At 46.1% G+C, this 26464-nt stretch overlaps 1 protein-coding gene across 1 annotated transcript in view; it reads right to left on the reverse strand.

The window, feature by feature from the left end:
- The window catches only part of srrm3 (serine/arginine repetitive matrix 3), a 59701-nt gene extending 33568 nt beyond the window's left edge, over positions 1-26133 (reverse strand). The window contains exon 1 of the mRNA XM_068745010.1: positions 25889-26133. Coding sequence (XP_068601111.1) covers positions 25889-26133 — 245 coding nt within the window. The remainder of the gene's footprint in view (positions 1-25888) is intronic.
- Positions 26134-26464: the final 331 nt, after the last annotated feature.

Raw genomic sequence — 26464 nt, forward strand, 5'->3', positions numbered from 1 at the left:
TTCGTTTTTGTGGGATTGTACGATTGAGTGTAACATTTAAAATTTGCTAAATCAATTGTTAGGAGAATAGGATATGGCATATATATGGCAAGAAAATGCCTTTTTTATGTTCCAGCACACATTCTGGGACACGTTGTAAAATGTTTAATTTTAAGCAACCTGGACTATTGCTCACCTGTGTGGTCATCTGCATCAGAAAGTATACCGAAGAAATTACAAACTGCCCAAAATAGAGCGGCAAGCCTAGTATTACATTGCCCTCTGAGAACGAGTATAGACAGCATACATTGTAAATTACCATGGTTACCAGATGAGCCATCCGAGAACAAGTATAGACGCATACATTGTAAATTACCATGGTTACTAGTTGAGTCCTGTTTAATCTGGAAAAACAGCCTCAAAATGTACAGGACGACGCTCCGCAAGGCAAGAGCAGCAAATTACTCATCTCTAATAGAAGAGAACAAATCTAATCCAAGGTTTCTCTCTGACACCGTAGCTAGGCTAACACAAAGCTAGAGCAGCATATTACTCATCTCTAATAGAAGATAACAAATCTAATCCAAGGTTTCTCTCTGACACCGTAGCTAGGCTAACACAAAGCTAGAGCAGCATATTACTCATCTCTAATAGAAGAGAACAAATCTAATCCAAGGTTTCTCTTTGACACCGTAGCTAGGCTAACACAAAGCTAGAGCAGCATATTACTCATCTCTAATAGAAGATAACAAATCTAATCCAAGGTTTCTCTCTGACACCGTAGCTAGGCTAACACAAAGCTAGAGCAGCATATTACTCATCTCTAATAGAAGAGAACAAATCGAATCCAAGGTTTCTCTCTGACACCGTAGCTAGGCTAACACAAAGCTAGAGCAGCATATTACTCATCTCTAATAGAAGAGAACAAATCTAATCCAAGGTTTCTCTCTGACACCGTAGCTAGGCTAACACAAAGCTAGAACAGCATATTACTCATCTAATAGAAGAGAACAAATCTAATCCAAGGTTTCTCTCTGACACCGTAGCTAGGCTAACACAAAGCTAGAGCAGCATATTACTCATCTCTAATAGAAGAGAACAAATCTAATCCGAGGTTTCTCTCTGACACCGTAGCTAGGCTAACACAAAGCTAGAGCAGCATATTACTCATCTAATAGAAGAGAACAAATCTAATCCGAGGTTTCTCTCTGACACCGTAGCTAGGCTAACACAAAGCTCCAGCTCTGTTGACCCTTTTGTCCCGATAGGTCTCAGTCATGAAGATTTCATGAACTTCTTCAGTACCAAAATCAAATCTATTAGGGACGTCATTCATCAGCGTCTGCCTTCGTGTGGCATTGACCCCTCCCTGAGTGATGGAAGTAGAGATACGACTGTTACTCTTGATAGTTACTTGGATAGCTTCACCCCCATTAACCTGCAGCAAATGAGTGCAGCTGTTGCCTCATCTAAACCGTGCACTTGTCTCCTAGACCCGGTCCCAACTAAGCTACTTAAAGAAGTCTTCCCCTCAATCAGTATTGCTTTGCTAAATATAATTAATCTATCTTTACTCACAGGCTATGTACCCAAGTCTTTAAAAACAGCAGTCATTAAACCGCTTCTCAAAAAACCAACATTGGATCCTGATATCTTGGCTAACTATCGGCCAATTTCAAACCTTCCATTCCCGTCAAAGCTTCTAGAGAAAGCAGTTTCCAGTCAGCTGTGTGAATTCTTACAAGACAATCAGTTATTTGAGGTTTTCCAGTCGTGTTTCAGAGCTCATCATAGCACAGAGACAGCATTAGTTAAAGTCACCAATGACCTTTAATAGCGTCTGATAATGGACTTGTCTCCGTGCTTATTTTATTAGATCTCAGTGCAGCCTTTGACACAATAGATCATCAGATTCTGTTACAGAGGCTGGAACAATCTGTTAGTGTTAGAGGATCTGCATTGAACTGGTTTAGATCATATTTATCTGATAGATTTCAGTTTGTACGTGTTCATGATAAATCTTCGACGTACACTGAAGTTAAATATGGAGTTCCACAGGGTTCAGTGCTTGGACCTATTCTGTTCACGCTGTATATGCTTCCCTTAGGTAACATTATTAAGAAACATAGCATAAATTTCCACTGCTATGCAGACGATACTCAATTATACCTGTCAGTTCATCCAGACAAAGTCGATCAGTTGGTTAGACTTCAGACGTGCCTTAAGGACATTAACTCCTGGATGACCGAGAACTTCCTGTTGTTAAATCTAAATAAAACTGAGGTTCTGGTTCTTAGGCCAAAGAATCTCAGAAATGTTTGTTCTAGTGTTGTAGTTGAACTAGATGGCGTCTCAGTGTCCACCAGCACCACTGCCAAGAATCTGGGGGTAATCTTTGATCAGGACCTGTCCTTTCAGTCCCAGATAAAGCACGTTTCAAGGACTGCGTTCTTTCACCTTCGGAATATTTCAAAGGTCAGGCACCTACTAACCCGAAAAGATGCAGAACAAATAGTCCATGCTTTTGTGACTTCCAGACTGGACTACTACAACTCCTTACTGTCCGGCTTCCCCAAAAGGTCTATTAAACATCTCCAGCTAATCCAGAATGCAGCGGCTCGTGTTCTGACAGGAACCAGACTGCGAGAACACATTTCCCCTGTTCTGGCGTCTCTGCATTGGCTTCCTGTTAGAGAACGAATTGACTATAAAAACCTTCTGCTCACTTTTAAAGCCCTCAACAGCCAGGCCCCTCCTTACCTTACAGAGATGATTATGCCATATTTCCCCACTAGGACCCTGCAGTCCCAACATGCTAGCCTGCGCTTGGTTTCAAAAATGTCCAAAAGAGAAAGGGGGGTAGAATTTTCAGTTATCAAGCTCATTTATTGTGAAATCAGCTCCCTGAGATCTACAAGGTTTTGTAGGTTGACCTGCTTGATGATATGGTAACTGTTTGTTGGGCACTTACTAATCTTTGTAAATCTGTTATGTCTAAGAAAGAGAAAGTATGTCAGTTTCAAAGTGTTCCATGAACTACGATTGGAATGAATTTGAGAAATTACATTTTGTTGTGAATCTGTTGTAGTATTTAAATTGAACACAAAGAAATTAAGTTTGAAAATTAATAATTAATTTTTGCTAGTAAACACACTTCTGTTATAATGCAAATGAGTTTCAAAGTGAATAAAAAAACATACAATTTTCTTATACACATACTTAGCTATTTACTTGTCTTTAAAAGTTTTAAAGACCCAGTTCATTGGTTTGAAACTATTTACACATACTGCAGTTTCTGAATTTCATTGTTAACAAAAAAGATTAAATAACACTAAATGTCTGGCACATGGAAAAACGGCAACATATATACACAAAACATTATACAATACACTCATGTGGTTAAGCACATGACTTGTGGGTGAGCTCCTCTATCTCTGGAACCGAGGTTGCCGAGATAGTTAAAAAGCTCCTCGGTGGCAAGGCCCCAGGAGTGGATGAGATCCACCCGGAGTCCCTTAAGGCTCTGGATGTTGTAGGGCTGTCATGGTTGACACGACTCTGCAACATCGCATGGACATCGGGGGCAGTGCCTCTGGATTGGCAGACCGGGGTGGTGGTCCCTCTTTATAAGAAGGGGGACCGGAGGGTGTGTTCCAACTACAGAGGGATCACACTCCTCAGCCTCCCTGGTAAGGTCTATTCAGGGGTACTGGAGAGGAGGGTCCGCCGGATAGTCAAACCTCGGATTCAGGAGGAGCAATGTGGTTTTCGTCCTGGCCGTGGAACTGTGGACCAGCTCTACACCCTCGGCAGGGTCCTTGAGGGTGCATGGGAGTTTGCCCAACCAGTCCACATGTGTTTTGTGGATTTGGAGAAGGCATTTGACCGTGTCCCTTGGGAAGTCCTGTGGGAGGTGCTGCGGGAGTCTGGGGACCCCCTGATACGGGGTGTCCGCTCCCTATATGACTGGTGCCAGAGCTTGGTCCGCATTGCTGGGAATAAGTCAGACCTATTTCCAGTGTGGGTTGGACTCCGTCAGGGCTGCCCTTTGTCACCGATTCTGTTCGTAACTTTTATGGACAGAATTTCTCGGTGGAGCCAGGGCGTTGAGGGGGTTCGGTTTGGTGACCTCAGGATTGGGTCGCTGCTTTATGTAGATGACGTGATCCTGTTGGCTTCATCAGGCCGTGCCCTCCAGCTCTCACTGGATCGGTTCACAGCCGCATGTGAAGCGGCCGGGATGAGAATCAGCACCTCTAAATCCGAGGCCATGGTTCTCAGCCGGAAAAGGGTCGGGGAGGAGATCCTGCCCCAAGTGGAGGAGTTCAAGTACCTCGGGGTCTGGTTCACGAGTGAGGGAAGGATGGAGTGGGAGATCAACTAGCGGATCGGTGCAGCGTCTGCAGTGATGCGGACTCTGCACCGATCCGTCATGGTGAAGAGAGAGCTGAGTCGAAAGGCGAAGCTCTCAATTTACTGGTCGATCTTCGTTCCTACCCTCACCTATGGTCACGAGCTTTGGGTAGTGACCCAAAGAACGAGGTCGCGGGTACAAGCGGCTGAAATGAGCTTCCTCCGTAGGGTGGCTGGGCTCTCCCTTAGAGATAGGGTGAGAAGCTCAGTCATCCGGGAGGAGCTCGGAGCTGCTCCTCCGCGTTGAGAGGAGCCACATGAGGAGGCTCGGGCATCTATTCAGGATGCCTCCTGAACGCCTCCCTGGTGAGGTGTTCAGGGCACGTCCCACCGGGAGGAGACCACGGGGAAGACCCAGGACACGCTGGAGAGACTATGTCTCGTTCCTACCCTCACCTGTGGTCACGAGCTTTGGGTAGTGACCCAAAGAACGAGGTCGCGGGTACAAGCGGCTGAAATGAGCTTCCTCCGTAGGGTGGCTGGGCTCTCCCTTAGAGATAGGGTGAGAAGCTCAGTCATCCGGGAGGAGCTCGGAGCTGCTCCTCCGCGTTGAGAGGAGCCAGATGAGGTGCATCTATTCAGGATGCCTCCTGAACGCCTCCCTGGTGAGGTGTTCAGGGCACGTCCCACCGGGAGGAGACCACGGGGAAGACCCAGGACACGCTGGAGAGACTATGTCTCTCAGCTGGCCTGGAAACGCCTTGGGGTCCCCCGGAAAAGCTGGAAGAAGTGGTCGAGGAGAGGGAAGTCTGGGCTTCCCTGCTTAGGCTGCTGCCCCCGCGACCCGGCCCCAGATTAGCAGATGAAGATGAGAGATGAGAGAGATGGGTTAAGCACAGTCAATTGATTCATGGACATTGACTACAGTGCCAGTACTTCGGTTTCCTTTTAATCTGCACACAGGCACAATGGAAGAAGTCGGAGGTCATTCTGATATGAGATTGTAACACCAATGTCCTGTTAGAAAGGAGGTGAGGAGCCGGAGACAGGAAACCAGAGACAGGTCGGACCGGATGTGATCGCGCGAGACCTCCCGTGTGATTTTTGGATAAGATATATGACGGCTTTCTGCTACTAATATAATATTAGATATCACCATCGCATAATTCGCCCCTTTCGATTAGTTTCATTAATCGACGGATTGGATTATCGCTCAGCGTGGAGGACCTCGAGGTATTTATCGACGAGTATTATTCCAGCTGCTGCGTCATGGAGGAATCCGCGTCGGGCGATAATCCCTCCAAGAAAAGAAAGGCCGACTCGGCTACTGATACGGAAGATCTCGGCAACGAAGATGCTCCGACTAGCGTACTGGACTCCATTAATAAAAAACTGGACGTCCTCGGCGTGCTTCACGCCGACGTTAAAGACCTGAAGGCTAGCTTGGAGCTCGCGTATGGTATGATGGCTGAGCTTCAGCGCGAGAACATCGAGCTACGCTCCTCCGTTGCGACTGTGTCAGTCGAAATGGAGAAGATTAAAACAGAAAATAAGACGCTCAAAGAGACAGTCCTGGACATTCAGTCGCGCAGTATGTGAGACAATTTAATATTCTCAGGCATCTCAGAGAGCGCCGCGGACAATCCAGAGTCCTTAATTAAAAACTTTATGACGACGTCACTGAAAATTCCCCCGGAGACGGTAAGTACAATCTCCTTTCACCGCGTCCACCGCCTCGGAGCCCGTAGAGGCGATAGGCCCCGTCCTATTATCGCCAAATTTGAACACTTTAAACATAAAGTGCTGTTAAAGAGCAAAGGACGGGAGCTTAAAGGAACCTCTTTCGGGATGAATGACCAGTTCCCGAGAGAGATCAACGAGCGGCGAAAGGTACTGTATCCGATCATGAAGCAGAATAGGCAGAAGGGCAAACGAGCTACGCTGGTTGTGGATAAACTATATATCGACAACCAGCTGTACCGAGACCCTGCCCCCCCCCCCCCCCCCCCTCCCCCCTGGCTATTCTGAGTCAGAAACACCTGTAATTATTCCATTCAGCTAAGAATTAGAGGCATTTTCATGTGGATGAGGATTATGCTTTAACATAATGCTCGTCAATATGTGTAGGTGTAGTTATGTTTTGGTGTATATGTAGATGGTTATGTATGTATGTATATGTATTTATATATGTGTATGTCCGTATATATATATATATGTGAAATAGAGAAACAAATGATCCAAAACTCACGGGGCTATTAGGAATTAATGTATTCCTCTTGTCCCAACCCTCCCCTCAGATCCACTCCCCCCCCTCACTGCTCCCCCTCCCTTTCACTCACCCCTCCCCTCTTCCCACACACACACCCTCTATGTCTATCACTTGTTTGTTATACTTGTTTATGTATCAGTGTTCTTGTTTCTACTGTGCACGCATTTAAGACTCTTTATATCCCTCTCAGCTATCCAACCATCCAACACCTCGACTTTAACTTATCACATGCAGAGAATAGTAAGCAGCTTACAGAGACACACACATTTAGACCTGACTGCTCACCATCGGTATGTCTAAGTTCATTTTGGTATCTTGGAATGTGTGTGGCGCTCGCTCTCAGGCAAAAAGAATCAACATCTTAGACCATCTCTCAAAATTAAAAGCAGACATTTGTCTCCTACAAGAAACCCATTTACAAAAATCAGAAGAGAAATTACTCACAGACACAAATTTCAGTCAAGTTTTTTCTGCCTGCTATAACAGCAGACAAAGAGGAGTCTCTATATTAATACACAAGAGACTACTCTTCACGTTAAACAACACTGTAACGGATCCAGAGGGCCGATACATTATTATTCAGTAAATTATACTCAATAGTGAATCTGTACGCTCCTAATAGTGATGATCCGGCCTTCTTCCACACATTGTTCTCTCAGCTACTCGAGCTAACAGCAGACTCAACTATCATCATCGGCGGAGACTTCAACACAGTTCTAAATCCATCAGTAGATCGCTCCAGTACTACAGTACACACGAGGCGTTCACAATCAGCCAAAGTATTACTGGAGTATATGGATGACTTTGGCCTTGGTGACGGCTGGAGATGAAAGAATCCAATGAAGAGGGAATACACGTTCTTTTCTTCTGTGCACCGTTCATTCTCAAGAATTGATTATTTTCTCACAAATAATTCTGTGATTGAGAATATTTCTACTAAAATTAATCCAATAATTATCAGCGATCATGCTCCGGTCACGCTTACCTTACAAATCACAGCGACCTTTGAACCCCCGTCGACGTGGCGCTTTAACACCTCTTTGCTTAAAGATGCAGAATTTGATAGGGTCATAAGAGGAGAGTGGGCAGACTATCTGGAAACAAATGACTCTCCAAACTCATCTCCGTCTTTACTCTGGGAAGCAGGGAAAGCTGTAATCAGAGGTAAAATTATATCATATGCCTCTTACAAAAAAAAACAGGAACAGAAAATGGAAAAGGAATTAGAGGAGAAAATTAAACTATTAACCGATGCTTACGCAGCGAACTCAAGCAATCAAATGTGGACTGAACTACAAAACACAAAACTAAAACTAGATGATATATTATCAAAGAAAACAGAGTTCATATTACAACAACTGAGATACAACGACTTTGAATATAATAACAAATCAGGCAAGTTTCTGGCGAATCAACTCCAACGTAACAGAGAAAGATCTCTCATAACAGCAATGAAAGGGTTAAATGGTGAGTGCACGCAATCACCAGAAGAAATCAATCAGATATTTTACACGTTCTACCACAACTTGTATTCAGCAGCTAATAAACCCAACCCGGAGGATATTGAGGCATTTCTCAGTAATCTGAATATGCCTCAACTATCAACAGAGTATAAGAACATTCTGGAAGCTCCGCTGTCTATAAATGAACTCCACAGCGCCCCCTAGATAGTATGCCTAACGGCAAAGCACCAGGCCCGGACGGCTTCCCGGCTGAATTTATGAAGCATTTCTGGACCATGTTAGCGCCGTTATTCTTCAGATCAGTGACAGAAATGAAAAACAATGGTCATATACGACCCCACATGAATACAGCAGCAATTAAACTTCTACTGAAGCCGGACAAAGACCCCACCCTCCCTTCAAGCTACCGACCTCTATCATTAATCAACGCCGACATCAAAATGATAGCAAAGGCACTCGCATCCAGGCTGGAGACAGTGATCCCGTCTGTAATTCACAGCGACCAAACAGGATTCATTAAAGGTCGACATTCCACCAACAATATTAGAAGACTGCTAAATCTGATCAGTATGTCGCAGCGACTTGGAAAAAAGGCAGTGGTTGTATCGCTGGACGCAGAAAAAGCCTTTGATAAAGTTAGCTGGTCCTTCCTCTTTGCCGTCCTACACAAGCTTGGGTTTGGAGAGTCATTTATTCACTGGGTGTCAGTATTATATAACTCTCCCAAAGCGACCGTAACCACCAACGGGATTACCTCACAGAGCTTCACCTTGCAGAGAGGTACCAGGCAGGGCTGCCCACTCTCTCCTTTATTATTTGCAATATTTATTGAACCCCTAGCAGCAGCAGTGCGGCAAAATAACGGGATTAAGGGAATCAACACTGCGGTGTCAGAACACAAAATCAATTTATATGCTGATGACATCCTGCTTTATTTACAAGAACCCTCGGATTCGCTGCAGGAAGTATTCAAGTTGATAGCTAAATTTTCACAACTTTCAGACTATTCCATCAATTGGACAAAATCAACATTACTTCCCATTACAGAAAAGTCATGGAACCCTGCAGACCAGGACCCAAACTACTCCTTTCCTACGGGCAATTTAAAGTACCTGGGCATAAATATTTCACCTAAACTGTCTGAGTTAACCCGATTAAACTTCACCCCACTTCTGGATAAAATCAGCAGTGATCTGAAGCGTTGGAATAACCTCCCGATATCCCTTTTGGGAAGAATAGCCACCATCAAAATGAAAATTTTACCACAAATAAATTATTTATTTTCAATGATTCCGTTTAAACCAACTTCCAACTGCTTCCAGTCGTTGGATTCAGCCATCACCAAATTCTACTGGAAAAATAAAAAAGCAAGAATTAGTCTATCTACCCTTCAGAGGAGTAAATCTAAAGGAGGCCTGGAAGCCCCAAATTTTATGAATTATTACTTGGCTAACCAGCTACAATATCTTGTACTATGGATGCACCCGAATAGAGACTCTAATTACTGGTTAGAATTGGAACAGAAGGACTGCAAGGATATTAGACTCGCAGATCTCCCCTTTATCACAACAACCATTAAACGGCATAACTGTTTTAAAAACCCGATGATTTCTTCCACCTTGTCCGCCTGGTGGAAAGCGTTAGAAGTTACAAATTCTAAACTGGAACCCTGCATGTTCTCTCCAATCTGGAATAACCCTGACTTTCAGGCTAGTAATCAACCTTTCCATGTAGGTATGTGGGAACAGAAGGGAATCTCTCAACTCCATCATCTCTTTCATGACAATACGTTTATGTCATCTACAAAATTGTTCCAAAAATATGAACTCGGAAGCGGAAATTTCCTTTACTATCTTCAGGTAATGAATACAATTAAGAAAAGAATTCCAACGCTCCGGGGCCCGCCTCAGCCACCTGTATTTGTTATGGAAGTCACAAAGATTTCCCCGACAGTTAAAAAGACCCTTTCTAAGATTTATAAACTCCTCTCAAGCACAGATACGTTACTTCTTCCCATCTCAAAATGGGAGACGGATCTGTCACTAACCCTAGATCATGACTTTTGGACACAAATCTGTGAAAATGTATTTAAAATGACAAAACACAGAAATCTTCAACTCATCCAGTATAAGATCCTTCATAGAACACACATTACTCAATATATGATGAAGAAAATGGGCTTTTCTGAATCTGACATCTGCTCTCAATGCTCCCAAAATACTGCTGACACTTATTTCCATGCCCTATGGTTGTGCTCACCCGTCCAGGATTTCTGGGTCGCAGTATCACATAGACTGTCGTCCATCTTGGATTGTACGTTCCCTTTATCTCCGATCACTTGTCTACTCGGTGACTTGGCAGAAATCGTTATTTCTAAGAAACATACGCACCCCACACTCGCAGCCCTCGCCATCGCCAAGAAAACAATCCTCGTTAACTGGAAAAATAAACAGTCTTTAAACATCAATCATTGGTTGAATCTCCTCATAGAACACATATCAATGGAGAAAATCTCTGCTTCCAAAAAAATAAATAAAAAACATTTGAAATATTTTACAGAAAGTTGGTCTCCTTTTATTAAATCATTAAATATAAATATTACAACCTGATTCTGCCTGCTAGCGAAAGCCACCACAACGATGTAAATGGTAATGCTGCTTGTTTCTGTTTTCTGTATCCAGGACCGAGTGGATCTCAGAAATACATCGCCACCCAGCCATTCTAACTTTCTATGTTTCAGCTCCAGTCTCCAGCTCAATGTTCTTCACACAAGGATGGTTGATCTCCGGGGCTGTTGCATGCTGGGCTAACTCTTCAGGGGCTGTCCCCGTGGCTTGATATGTGCAACCCGGCTCCTCGGGTCTCTGCTGGGTGGCGCATGCTTCTCGGGCGGCCGCCGGTGTTCCGCTAGGCTGCCATGCGGGGGTGCTGGCCTATGCGTTCGGGATGGCACTGAGCTGGCGCAGTCTGTCACTCCTCTGCTGGTAGTAGCGGCCGGGGTCCGGCTGGTGACCTGGCGTGGCCATGGCCCCCTCACCTCCCCTCCCTCCTCCCTGACCTCTCTCCTCCACCCTCCCCGTCCCCTGCTCGCCCTCTTCTCCTTGGTCTCGTCTCCTGTCCTGCCTCCCCCTTGCCCCTCTCCCCTCTCCTTTGCCTCCCTTCCTCTCCCCTCGTGGTCTCCCCCTTCCCCTCTCTCCCCGCATCTCCTCTTCCGGCATCCTGCCTCCCGCCGGGGCCTCGCGGCTCCCTCCTTCCTGGGGGCTTGATTATGGGGGATGGGTGGGATGCGTCGGGGGCGGCGCTCGATCCAGGCCCTGTGCATGGTTGGGCCCTCTGACACATGTGGGTGGGATGGGTGAGGCTGGGGACTATGGTCGGGCTCCCTCCTCCCCCCGCCTGGTTGGCTGGGGCCTCATGTGCTGCGCCTCTTAACTCACCACCTTAGCACAACACATTTGTAAATATACACATAGGGTACATGCACCTGGGGGGCCTGGTGCTGGGGGGCGTTCACCGAGCGTCCCTCTGCAACCCCCCCCCCCCATTTTAATGCACCACATGGGGTTACGCGGGTGCTAGGCGGGGAGATAAGGGGGAGGGCGCAGGGCAGGAGTGCGCCGTTGCCCTCCTCCGCATCCCCCGTCTGGCCCCTCCTGCCCCAAATTTTAACGCACTACATACATGTGTATATAGCACCTGGGTGTCCACACATTCACGGTGTTGGGAGGGTTCCCCAGTCTGGGATCTGGGGAGCCATATAGACAGGGTATGGGGGGGGGTTCATAATCAATTTATTTATTTTTGGCCTTGGCGCGGCATGTGGGGCCTTAGCGGGCTGGGCTTGGGGTGGGACGGTGGTCCGGCCTCCTGCTCCCTACTCTCCATCCCAGGGAATAATACTCTCCTCCCAAATGGCTGTATAGGGTCGGATAGGGCTGAAGCCCCTGCACTGTCTACTCCCGTTCCCCAGACGCTGGTTCGCTGGGTTGGGGGGTTGCCCGAGCTCGGCGGTGGGGGGCGGTGGTGGGGGGTGGGGGGTGGGGGGGGGCTGGGCCGTGGGGGGGGCTGGGGGACTGTGGGGGGTGTGTGGGATGGGTGGAGGGTGCTGGGAGGGGGGCGGGTGGTTGGGGGGGGCGTGGTGTTGGGTGCTGGTGGGGCGCCAGGCCGGCCCACTGTGCCCCGTGCCGCTGCGCTGGCCTAGGTTTCGTCGGCTGTGTTGGTGTAAGTTGCCCCCCGGGCCCTGGACTGGTTCTTCTGCGTGTGGCTCTGGTGGGGCCATGGTGGTCGTTCTTGGGTTGCTGTAGCTGCTTGGGGTGATCTGGGGGCTTATGTCGCCATTGTTGGGTCCGGGATGGCTGCCCCGTTCTTAGGTGGAGGTTTCACGCATGCCAGATCCACCACTCCAGCACCTATTAAAACTCGTTTAGAGAGTCAACCCCGCACACAGATCTCTGAGTTAGTGGAGGTTGCTGGGTTAGTGCTTGTGGCTCTCACTATGCTCTCTCTCTTTTTCTTCAGATCTGAGAACTTGGTGATCCATACTTTCCTCTAGAGACGAATGTGAACCTGGTGTATTGGGACAACTCTTGGTGATGATTGGATGGAAGGGGTAGAATTAAGGGGCACAAATAAATCCATTGCACTTTCTTCTCAGAACACTGTGTATTTGTCACTTTTTGTTTGTTCATGTTGTATGTTCACTGCGGTGTGCACAGCCCTCTACGACGGTAAGCAGGAAATAAAACCAATAAAATAGGAATAGGCTAGTCTGCCAAGAGGGCAGGTGACGGTCACAATCACTATAAGAATAAAAATTGCATAGAACTCCAGCAGTGACTGACGTTGTGTCCGTCACTGTGGAGCACGAATGCAGACAAGGTAAAAAAAAAAAAAAAAAGTAACACCAATGTCCTTCGGAAAGACACCCCGACTTTCAAATCCTTCAGCAGCTTCTGTAATCTGCATAACTTTACCCAGCTGATTCAGCAATTTACAAGGATAAGCACCACCTATAGAACCATCATAGATCTAATCCTGACATCAGACAAATCTAGAATCAAAAACAGTGGTGTCATCGAGTGCAGTTTAAGTGATCACAACATGATCTTCTGCACTCGTAAAATTCATAGACCTGCAGCTCATTGATCCACAATCAACTGCAGAACCATGAAGCATTACTCCCCAGAAGCTCTAACAACAGCGCTGGAGGAAACTGATTGGTCTGAAACTTTAAACTCCGCCTCTGTCGAGGGGACCTGGTCTTCCTTTAAATCTGCATTTCTGTCTGTAATTGAAAAGATAGCACCCATAACAGCTGTTTGGGTCAGAACCCGTACAGAACCGTGGATGAAGGGGGAAATATTGAATGCCATCAAGCTCAGAAACAAATGTTACTCTGAGTACAGAAAAACCAACAATGAGGAACTAATTGAAAAAAGCAGAAAACTACGCAATGAGGTTAACAAAATGATAAAAAATGCAAAAAAGAATTTCTTAAATGAGAACATTGAGGCAAACAAAAGCAACCCACAAAAACTGTGGGAGGCCCTAAAACAATTAGGCTGCAGCAACAGACTCCAAACAAAAACCAGTAATATCTGCATTAACTCAAGTGGTTCGCTCCAGACCGACAGGTTGGTGCTAGCTAATTGTTTTAACAGCTTTTTCACCACTATTGCCCCCTGTTGGTCAGCAAACTCACCCCGCATTCAGGTCTGTACGGTTCTGACCACATCCAAACTACTATGAGAAGCTAGGTGCTAAAAAGGACACTTTCTCTTTCACATGTAGGGTTTTACCAAACCCTCTTCCGGTTCTTGTTCTCCGTTGTGGGTGCGTAATCAATGAGGAGAATGTGGGTTAAGATTAAGACATTTATATAATTAACAGATCAGTACAAGTTAGTTCAGATATCAGCGCTGAGATTCCAACACAGCTCTCGTGCCCGTGCTTGGTTGGAATGAAGATGCTTCCTGCTTCGTCCTCACGTCATTCTGTCCCCTGAAGGCGGGACTTTGCCCCAGCCAATCTAAGCCCATGTTTATCTGTGTTGTGTGTGACGTCACCAAATGAGACGTTCATGGAAATCGGTCAAACCTATACCAAATTAAATGTTGTGCGTTCCTAGTGGTGTCGACGTGTAATTACGTTGTGGAATTCCATTTAATATGGAAATTCCTTACACACACCTGTAAATACTGTTGATGTGCTAAAGCAACTAATTGCCCTTCAACCTAACAAGGCCACAGGCCTTGACAACATACCCACCCAGTTCCTCAGAGACGCAGCTGTCTCTATCGCCCCCGTGGTAACCCATCTGATAAATTTATCCATCAATCAGTGCCACGTCCCACAGGATTTCAAGACGGCGCGGGTTATCCCTCTGTATAAAAAAGGAAACAAATTAGAACCTGCCAACTACCGCCCTGTTTCCATCCTTTGTTCCATCTCAAAGGTTATGGAGAGAATAATCCAGGAGCAAATCAACCGCTACCTCGCCGAGCACAGCCTGCTCTTTGAATTCCAATCAGGCTTCAGAACATCCCACTCCACTGACACATGCCTCATATATCTGACCGACTACGTCAAGCGTGAAGTAGACTCGGGCAAATACTGCGGCATGGTCATGCTGGACCTCCAGAAGGCCTTTGACCCCGTTAACCGTTCAATCCTATTGAATAAACTAGGGGCGATTGGTTTTGATAGCACATCAACAAACTGGATGAAATCGTACCTTGAGGGACGAGAACAAATGGTGGACATAAACGGAACCTTGTCCTCGTCCCTCCCGGTGACCCTGTGGGGTTCCTCAAGGCAGCATTCTAGGGCCGTTACTGTTCCTCCTATACATTAACGACACGAGTGCTGCCTGTAACTGCAAATTGTTCCTGTTTGCTGATGACTCAGCACTCCTGATTTCGGGAGAGGACAAAGTGCAGGTTGAGGAAGCTCTCAGCTCTGAGCTCACCAGAATCCGTACTTGGCAAACTGTCACTACATCTTGGAAAAACCGAATCGATTCTTTTTGGGTCTAAACACTCTCTACGTGAGATAAATGTTAATGATTTCAAGGTCACAGTCGATAATACAGTAATCTCGAGCAAAGAAGAGATTACCTATTTGGGCTGTGTTCTTGACAAATACCTGTCTGGCGATAGTATGGCAACTAAGGTGATCAAAAAAGTAAATCAAAGAACAAGATTTTTGGGCAGAATGTCTGCTTTTGTCTCCGGACGCTTGCTGGAGCCTCGTTCAGCCCCTCTTTGACTATGCTAGCACCTCCTGGTATTCAAACATCAAAATGTCCCTGAAAACCAGGCTCCAAACGTCCCAAAACAAACTGATTCGGCTACTCCTCAATCTGGGGCCCATGACCCACCTTCTTCCTGGACATTTTGCTAGCCTAAAATGGCTCAGGGTAGAAGACAGGGTTAAACAGCTCAAAATGGGATTGGCATTTAAAATAGTCAATGCAGCTCTGCCCTCAGTCCCCTCAATCCCTGCATACCTGAATAAACACCTCCACAGATTTAGTGACACCCACAGCCACAACACTAGAGGGAGCTCAAACAACAACCTGATTACCCCCTCCTATAGGACCAACATGGGTAAATCATCTTTTTACAATACTGCCCCCCAAGGGTGGAACTGTTTGACTCCCGCCCTCAAAACATGCACCTCTTTGGCCTCCTTCAAAACGGCCCTAAAAATACACCTTTCAGGGGGACAGAAATGGAGATAGTCATCACGACTCTCTCCGGATCAAACCCCCCCTCCTTTTTTGTCCACCTACGTTGCACATATTAAGTGTCTTTGTAATTTATGTGATCTATTGTCATTCATTGTCATTTTGCATCAGTGGTGTAATTTATTTTAGATTTATTGTTAGTTTGCATCGGTGGTGTAAAATCATTTTATTTTTCTAATGTTACTTTGCATCAATTGAGTTATTGAATATTGGTTTTATTTTTATTTGTATTGTTAATTGTGGATGATTTATGTACGAAGGACTTTCAACGGAAACAAGACCGCAAGGGCTTTTTAGAAATGCTCCTCTTAGACAGGATGTTTGACTGTACTTGTACTGTAATACATGCTACTGTGTGACTGTACTTGTACTGTAATACATGCTACTGTGTGACTGTACTTGTACTGTAATACATGCTACTGTGTGACTGTACTTGTACTGTAATACATGCTACTGTGTGACTGTACTTGTACTGTAATACATGCTACTGTTTGACTGTACTTGTACTCTAACATTCTATCTAATAAATATATTCATCATCATCATTGTGAAGGAAATACCGTCCGATACTCGCTAGCTGCCGCTTTTAAGCATAGCTTCCAGTTGCCGCTTTTGCTCCCAGCTAAGCCCTGCCCACCCAAAAACAACAATGTCGCAATGTTTAAAAACAAGTAACGGGTCTATAGAACATTCCGTGACACGCCCCCTCCCACCCTGTAATGTGACAGAGAGGTGACTCTGATGCTATGTGACCAAAATGGATGAAAACCTATTGCATTCAATGGCAAAGCTGAAAGATATTCCCATTGATTTCTTGATCAGGTATTTCATGGATACCTATATTTCACTGAGGAGCACACAGAGTGGCTTTAAATATTTCAGTGAAGGCTTTTTTCACTCCGTTTTGTAGAAATAAGCATCGCTGCATCGTGCTACAGGACTCAGAAAAAACAGAGCTACTCAAACTCACTTCAGCTGAATATCAGCACGACCGAAATCTATGGATACTGTTCTTGTCAAGCATGGTAATATTGGAGTTCTATTACTTCTTAGACTAAGTTTTTGGTAGCATTGTGTGTAAATTGCTTAGTTTATTCCAGATCAAATGTACAGTAGCATAATTTAATGACCGTGACTACATTTCTAAATAGCTGTGATAGGCTCAACCTATTTCTGATTATACGACAATAATCTACCCAAAAAAATGTTAGTAGATCTTATTAAATATATCTTTATAGATTAAACTATTCTGGTGTGTGCTATTTTCTGACTGCGGTATTTGAAAGAGAAAAGAGGGACGCTGTCCTGCAGCATCTGTTTGAGACAGGAATGAGGGACGCTGTCCTGCAGCATCTGTTTGAGACAGGAATGAGGGACGCTGTCCTGCAGTATCTGTTTGAGACAGAAATGAGGGACGCTGTCCTGCAGCATCTGTTTGAGACAGAAATGAGGGACGCTGTCCTGCAGCATCTGTTTGAGACAGAAATGAGGGACGCTGTCCTGCAGCATCTGTTTGAGACAGAAATGAGGGACGCTGTCCTGCAGCATCTGTTTGAGACAGAAATGAGGGACGCTGTCCTGCAGCATCTGTTTGAGACAGAAATGAGGGACGCTGTCCTGCAGCATCTGTTTGAGACAGAAATGAGGGACGCTGTCCTGCAGCATCTGTTAGAGACAGAAATGAGGGACGCTGTCCTGCAGCATCTGTTTGAGACAGGAATGAGGGACGCTGTCCTGCAGCATCTGTTTGAGACAGAAATGAGGGACGCTGTCCTGCAGCATCTGTTTGAGACAGAAATGAGAGACGCTGTCCTGCAGCATCTGTTAGAGACAGAAATGAGGGACGCTGTCCTGCAGCATCTGTTTGAGACAGGAATGAGGGACGCTGTCCTGCAGCATCTGTTTGAAACAGAAAAGAGGGACGCTGTCCTGCAGCATCTGTTTAAGACAGAAATGAGGGACGCTGTCCTGCAGCATCTGTTTGAGACAGAAAAGAGGGACGCTGTCCTGCAGCATCTGTTCCCATCCATTCATTACCCTGTAGTCTTAACGAGGTCTGTCTACCTCAAATCTCTAAAGTCTTCAAGTCTGCCTGACAAACCCCTTCCTGCTCAGGGAAGGAGGGATGGGGAGAAAATCATTGGTGTGTATCAAGTCTTGACCACCCCCAAAAAAGCAAAACATCAATTCATTTTCTCCCGCTTTTCCGCTTTGCGGGTCATGGGAGTTACTGGAGCCTATCCCAGCTTGCTATGGGCGAGAGGCAGACTTCAGCCCAAATGCGTTGCCCGCGCATTGCAGGGCCACACAGAGACCATGCTTTTGTGACTTCCAGACTGGATTACTGCAACTCCTTACTGTCCGGCTGCCCAAAAAGGTCTATTAAACATCTCCAGCTAATCCAGAACGCAGCAGCTCGGGTTCTAACAGGAACCAGACTGAGAGAACACATTTCCCCTGTTCTGGCGTCTCTGCATTGGCTTCCTGTTAGGGAACGGATTGAATATAAAATCCTTCTACTTACTTTTAAAGCCCTCACCAGCCAGGCCCCTCCTTACCTTACAGAGATGATTATCCCGTATTGCCCCACTAGGACCCTGCGGTCCCAAAACGCTGGCCTGCTCGTGGTTCCAAAAATTTCCAAGAGCAGACAGGGGGGCGGAGCTTTCAGTTATCAAGCTCCTTTAATGTGGAATCAGCTCCCTGATTGGTTCGTGAGACAGACACCATCTCTGTGTTCAAGAGTAGATTAAAGACTTTCCTTTTTAACAAAGCTTATAACTAATCGATGCAGTAATCAGTATAATCAATATGCTGTCATTAGGCAGCACTGGTGGCTTAACATCATGACACACTGAGCTCCTCCCCCTTTATCTGGTTATTCATGTTATAAATATATGTCAGTAATCTCTCTCTCTTCCCTGTAGTCTTGTGCTCTCTCTCCCTCTCTTTGTCCCTCTCTCTCTTTCAGGTCCTTCTGTCCGTGGTGCTGCAGAACCTGGACCTGTGTCCCTCAACACTGAAGTCCACGTCGCTAGCATTAGCATTTATAGCTTTATATCGCTAGCATTAGCATTTTGTTTTTGTCTGCTCCTGCTCTGTCTTGCTATCACTTCCCTATCCATCTCCTTGTTTTTGACTCTCCTCCGACCTGCCATTCTCTCTCTCTCTCTCTCTCTCTCTCTCTCTCTCAACCCAGCCGGCCAGACAGATGGCCGTCCACCATGAGCCTAGGTTCTGTCCAAGGTTTCTGCCCGTTAAAGGGAAGTTTTTCCTTGCCTCCGTTGCTCTTGTGGGTCAAGTTGGGTTCTGTGTTTCCCTGCAGGTCTTTCCCTGCTAATCCTGTAAAGTGCCTTGAGATGACTTTATGTTGTGATCTGGCGCTATAGAAATAAAACTGAATTGAATTGAATTGACAACCGTTCATGCACACACACTATTGACAATCTGGGGTAGCCAATTCACCTAAATTGCATGTTTTTGGAGGTGGGAGGAAACCGGAGAACCCGGAGAAAACCCACGCCGACACGGGGAGAACAGGCAAACTCCGCAAAGATAGGAATCAAACCTGGTACCTTCTTGCTGTTAAGGTGACAGCGCTAACCACTATGCCACCATGCCACCCAAAAGCAAAACAAAATGTTATTAATTATCTTTGCCTGTTTTAATGAAATAATTCTCCCTGTAAGTATCGAGGATTAGCCAGATTTCTGTAAATGACAAATGTGATGAGAATAAAATGTCAGGAGATATCAGCGGGGAAAGACGCGGGATCACAGAGCCCATCACTAATTAAAGTCTCAGTTAGCCTAGAGTTTTGCCTACAAGCTGTGGTTATTCGTGCAGCGGAATGTGTTTGTGTGTGTGAAGCGTTGACGGATTAGAGTTGAAAGCAGTAACTAAAATGTTCACGGTTGTGGTGTGAGCACTCACTGAGTCCTTCCCAACTTTGCGCTGGAGGACACATATTATGCTAATGACCCAGACTACATCTCATGCTTGATGCTGACTGCTTCCTCACAAAATATCTTTACTCAAGGATAAAGAAAGAAAGCCTTTATATGTCATACTGAAAACGCAACGAAAGTGTATTTACAGTTCAACGGGCCCCTCGAAACAACCACACACATGCATCGGGGCCCTAGCATGCGGAGAGGGAACAGGGTGAAGGCCCCACCATGATCTGCACACCTGGAGAAGTTGGGGGGACGGGGGCACAAGGGCACCTCAGCAGTGCTCTGGAGGCAGACTAGCCCCTCTCCAGCCACCAGTCCACACTCGAGGCTGGGCTGGGTAAACCAGTGGACTTCTCCCAGCCCAAGGCCCAACCCACTGAGCCACTGCCGGCCTTAGCCATTAGCACCAAATTCAGATGGCAGCTGCAAATACAGTCATCCCTCGCTATATCGCGGTTCACTTTCCGTGGATTTTCTTGCCGGACATATGTATTAATATGAACAAAATGTACATGATTTTTATAATTTCTTTTGTTAAAATAAGAATTTTCTAGCCTAAGGGAAAAAACAGTACACAAATGTATTAAAACATATATATTACAACACATATACAGTATTGCAACATAGAAAATACAGTATTGGTATGGTACTGGACAGATTGAATGAGATCTCTCTGAGAAAACACATGAGATTGTGCACGGCATGCTCATTAAAGGCCTCCACAGAAACTCCCCCCACCCTCTGCATCCAGGAGCAACAGATGGTTCATGAAGCTGAACCCCCGTAAAGCTGCGGCGCCGGACAATGTTTCCCCCCCCACCCTGAAACATTGTGCCAGTGAGCTGACTCCTGTCTTCACAGACATATTTAACACCTCCCTGGAGTCCTGCTTCAAATCATCCACCATTGTTCCTGTCCCCAAGAAGCCAAGGATCACAGGACTCAAGTCTTTTGAGCTCCTGGTCCACTTTCCGCTTCCTGGGCACCACCATCACCCGGGACCTCAAGTGGGAGCCGACCATCAGCTCCCTCACCAAGAAGGCTCAGCAGAGGATGTACTTCCTGCGGCAGCTGAGGAAACTCAAGCTGCCGACCCAGATGTTGGTGCAGTTCTACACCTCCATCGTGGAGTCCGTCCTCACCTCCTCCATCACCGTGTGGTACGCTGGCGCCACCACCAGGGACAGACACAGAGTGCAGCGCATTGTACGTGCTGCGGAGAAGGTGATCGGCTGCAAGCTGCCGTCGCTCCAGGACCTGCATGTCTCCAGGACTCGGAGGACCCTTCTCATCCTGGACACGGACTCTTTGACCCTCTCCCCTCAGGCAGGAGGCTACGGTCCATCCGGACCAGAACCTCCCTCCACAAGAACAGCTTCTTCCCCTCGGCTGTAAGACTCATGAACACAATTCTGTATCGAACTCATTGACATTTAATAATTCTATATGGGACTCATGAAGACTTTATAACCGGTAACTTGCACTGTTAGTTTTTACTGCTGCTGATACACATCTGTGGATCCACTCCAGATGCTGCCGTTTTTGTGGTGGGTTCCGTATGTTTTTAACTTTGTGGATTTTGCGGCATACCCTGGCCTATAGCATGGCGCTGTAGTTTGCATTTTATTATTTGTCGTTAACTTATGTTACATGTTTCACCGAAACAAATTCCTAGTCTGTATACCCTCATTGACAATGGCAATAAACTGATTCTGATAGCATGGCTCATTGATTGAAGCATCATTTTCTTCCAGCGTCTCCCCTTGGTGTTCCTCGCTCATCCAGTTAGTGTAGGTGTGTGATAAAGGGTAATACAGCAGACGATTGGTTGAGGGAGCGGTCATAAAGGTAAAGTTTCACTATAAATAAATACATAAATATGGTGTCTCTACTTTGCTGATTTTCACCTATCATGTGGGAGGGTTGTAATGGAATGTAAAACCCACGATAAACGAGGGACGACTGTACACAACAACAACAAGCATACAAAATGACTTTTAGTCGTGTATGAATCTACTACATGCATTGCCGTATTTGAGCTGTGGTTATGGGTTTCATTTTTTCATTTTTTATCTTCTTCTTCTGTCGTATGCCCTTAGATCTTCAGCTCTGTTGCAGCAAGCCAGTCCAGTGTGTCATCGTCCAAGTCAATTAAGCCCTGATCACCATTTGGTGGGCGGTATATGGGGCAGCTGGTCAGCACATGGTCTACAGTCTGTGATGGATCCCACATCCGCAGCGGGCACTGCAAGACCCCACTTCTGCATTATTGCACCAAAGCGTCCAACTCCTGTCCGCAGGCGGATGAGGGTATTCCACTCCTTGTGGGGCAGGTCCTGGCCAGGGACATCTGTTGGATCCTCCATGTAGCGGTGGAGCCTGGATGGTACTGCCACCATCCATTGGTCCCTCCATCTGGCCTTCACCCAGGATTCCTTAGATCTGTCAGCTGGTGTCGTACGAAGCAGTTCCTGGGCCTGTGTGGCAAAAGGGCGACGGGACTTGAGGCGGGTATGATGTGGTGTCTCCATGACAACCTTGTGGAGGAGGTGGGATTCGCTCAGATGTGCCTTCCGAGCGAGAGCTAGTATGGATGCCTCTCGCCTGATCTCTGCGGGGCGACTCCAGCAAGAACTGGCAGTTGGTTGGTTGGAGTGGCACGTAGGCATCCGGAGTCCGTAGTGCGCTGTTGAGTGCAGCATCCAGCTTTTGGACATGGGGGCTACGGCTCCAGACTGGGGCACAGTACTCAGCAGCAGGCAGGACCAGGGCCTCGGTGGAGATACGCAGCGTCTTTGAGGAGGCTCCCCACGTGGTTCCGGCTTAACGCCGTATCAGTGCTGACCGGGCAGTGGTCTTTCCTTTAACACAGTCCAGATGTTGTTTAAAGGACAGTGTTCTGTCGAGCTTCACGCCAAGGTATGTCGGACAGGACTGGGCCTGTAGCTGTGCATTGTCAGCGATGATGTTGATTTTGCGTGTTGCTTCCCTGTTGTAGAGGTGGAACATTGTTGCAACAGTCTTCTCGACACTGAGCTTGAGTTGCCAGTCCTTCAGGTAAGATGATAGAATGTCCATATCCTCTGTAAGGCCCTCCTCTACTGCTTCCCACGAGGGTTTGCTGAGCAGTATTGCCAGGTCGTCTGCATAGCCATACTTTCTTGATGCTGCTAGGGGTAGGTCGTGGATGTAGATGTTAAATAACATCGGTGCTAGCACAGAGCCCTGTGGGACACCGTTCCTAAGTCTTCTTACCCTACTGCTTTGGCTGTTGCTGGTGTGGAGCTTAAAGCTGCGGTTGCTCAGCATCTCCATAATGAAGCTCACCATGTGCTTGTCCGGGATGGTTTTCAGAAGCTTCATATGTAGCCCGGGCAGCCAGACAGTGTCATAGGCAGCTGTGAGGTCCAAGAAGACAGCACCTGCCTTCTTACCTGCCTGGAAGCTGTCCTCTATGTCATGACACAAAAGGGTCACCTTTTGTGTCGTGTTTTATCAAACAAAACATTTAAAAAAAGAAGAAGTTTGAATTAATTCAACAGCAAATTGTTTTATTGACTTGTTTAATACCATTTTGAAGGCTGAATTCGAAGGACGCAGTAGTTTTGGCCATAAATAACTCATCTCTAAAACATGTCCCCTCTTCATGAGAAGGCACCGCTAGAAGAGTGAAAAGAACACACTGACTCATGGGGTTGGGGCTGTAGACCAAGAGTTTCCAAGATGCAGCTGTCTTCAGACCGGGAACGTCGCTTGTTACGGCCCCCGCCGTTCCTGTGTGGGGGTGGGGCTGTGCTGTGTTGGAAAGGTGCTGTGTTTTCTCAGTAGGTGTGAGAGCTCTGTAGCCCATCCCAGCTTCAACCAGGTGACAGACTCCGCCTCCCAATGCTCAGCTGGTACCCCCTCCCCAGCAGCTGCAACGGATCAGCTGATGAGCCGCTGACGGGCAGCCAGACTTAAGATCTGTACTCGCCAGTCAGTCTTTGCTTTTGAGCCTCTGAATGTGCAGAGAGTGTCGTTGCGAGAGAGTAGGACTGTGTGACACCTGAGGGTTACCTGTGGGACTGTGGGACTGTGTGGAGAGTCAGTTTATGCCTGTGTATGTTGCGGTGCATGGGGAAGCAGTAGGGGTGTGGCTGCCATTTCATTTGAACCGTTTTCTCCTGTTTTTGTTAGCGTTAGTTAGGATTAAGTATTGTATTTTTGTTTCCTCCTAGACCTAGGGTGTAGACGAGCTGGTAGAGTGACTGGTTTTTGTTTGTTGTTTTGGCCTGGGCCCGCCCTGAAGCCATGCTTCCCCATTGTTTTGTGTTTTCCACCTCCATTTTGGAGTGTGTTTTTTGTGTTCTTGTTTTCTTCAGCGGTTTCTGTTGTGCTCAAATAAAACCGCTTGTATACCAACCCACCTACACTGCTTCATGTACACATCAGTTCCCCTAGGCCGGGTCGTAACATCGCTAATATCAGTTTAGCGTCAGGGAAATTTGCTTCACTCGTTAAAATTTACCATCATACAAAAAAGAAGGATGTACTGCTTTTAAATAAAGAAAAGGATCACACTGTTGCTCCTATCAGATGCCAAACATTACATCTGACACGTACTAATCCCAACTCATTTCCTTTAGGACTAAAAATGGCCGCCGCTACTTTGCACCACTGCAACATGCACTACGGTTCTCTGTGGGGGCTTGTTTTCATTTACTTATTTCTTCTTTTCAATATTTCATAATATGTTTTGGCAGGTAACATAATGTGAAGGTAATATTTCAGTGCAGCTTTTTAAGCCTTTCGGGTAGTGTTGTAGTTCACGGGCTTTTTAAGGGTATCGGTCCCGTCTCAGAATCAAAGGCATTGTTACTCGGTCTCGGACGGGGCGGATTCGGGATTATTGATTAAGACCAGTCGAGACTTGGCCAGTAGTACCGTGATAATTGAGAAACGCAGAATGCAGCAGCTGCGGTGCCGTCCAGGTGTCACACCTGGAGTGACACGTCCCCTGCACAGAGAAAGTGAATAGAGACATGGCGCTGCAATTATGGCTGCTCACCAGAATTAATACTTCTAAAAAGGACATTGCCTTTCTTTCTCTGTTATGGTAAATGTTTATGGCTGTGCACCTACGTTGGCTGGCAAAGTGCCAAAATGGCAGTTAAAGACCCACGTTCAAGAAAATTATTTCAAAAAGACCTTGCTGAATAGAAAACCCAAACTTAAGCATTATTCCAGACTTTTTCTTTTAAATGTTCCTTGTGAAATGACATTTATCGTGGCTTTTCAGGTCATTTCAGTTTTAATAAGTGTGATTGAATAATTTGTAGAAGTGAAACAATACTGTAGCGTCCGTCAGACCCTAAAATAAGGACAAGATGTGTCTCACAACAAGCTTTAAATCTTTAGCTTTAAGCTTTAGGTTTAAGTTTTGTTTCATTGTACTGGTGGTTCAAAAACAACATAACAGAATTTGTTTTAATTGCAAACTTAATGGGAAAAATGGCTTTGTACTGTCGTAGCCTCTAAATGTCTTTGTCTTGCCTCGGCCTCTAAATGTCTTGATACTCTCTCGTTTCGATAATGTCTTGGTCTCTGTTGGTGTGGTCTTGACTACAACACTACTTTCAGGTGCAAACCTGTCAATGTCAAGTTCTCCACCAGACTGAAAATGATTTCACAGCATCTGCTCCAAACACTTCAAGAATTCAATTGTTTAGAAATATTTTTATTCTATAATTCAATTGAAAATAAAAGATACAAAAGGCTGTTTCGCTGGAAACGCTAATGGAACATCAAATAACGTGGACAATGGAGTGTTCGCTACATTACGATTTAATAAACACCTTCCTGACTAAAACCTTTTTCTATGACTACTCTCAAACGTATTTTTCACCAAGGCTCCTTCATGCAGGGGAGACTAGAAATGCTCACTTTGGCGGGGGCATAAAAGCCCATGGTATTAAAGGGACTTGAAACAATTAGGAAATATGCATAATGCCATTGATGATTGGTCATCAGTGGCAGAAATAATGAATAAATGATGTGTTAAAGATTGTTATTGTAACTTTTTTAAATTCATGCACTCGTTTTGCACAAGGCGCATTCTATCCGGCGCCATGGTTTTACTTACCCCTGCTCCTCCATCATCTCCTGAAGTTCCATGCATTTAAGCTCGACCCTCCTCTTCCTCTCGTGGTCCAGAATCTCTCTGTGTGGCTTCTTCACCAGGACAGGTTCTGCTTTGGGTTCCTCCTCCGTTCCGGGATGTCCCTCCTCACCTTTAGCTGCAATCCCTGCCCCCGGTCTGGGGACAACGGACTGGGCCAGCCCGTTTGCGCCGTCCTTAGGGGATGATACCTTGGCAGCATCGTACATGATTACTGTCGACCCTGTGGAGAAACACAGGATGGAAAGAAACCGTCAAATGATCAGCGCCGATCGGACTAAATGAAAGGTAACATTTGACGTTAATATGGATGGGATAGAATATTTATCCTGAGTTAAACAGTAACATTTACTAACATTTGTATTTACCTAGCCCCCCCACACACACACACACATTCTGAGTTCATGTAGACATGCATTGCCAGCGACAGTGCTGGCTGCGACCCCTGCCTCACATGAGTAACATCCCAGCAGTGCCTGGAGGAAGGTTGGAGGGAGATGGCGAGCGCTACATTTCTTTTTAAAACCTTATAAGTGGACT

The sequence above is a fragment of the Brachionichthys hirsutus genome, chromosome 10 (genome assembly GCF_040956055.1).
Source record: "Brachionichthys hirsutus isolate HB-005 chromosome 10, CSIRO-AGI_Bhir_v1, whole genome shotgun sequence".
Taxonomy (NCBI): Eukaryota; Metazoa; Chordata; class Actinopteri; order Lophiiformes; family Brachionichthyidae; genus Brachionichthys; species Brachionichthys hirsutus.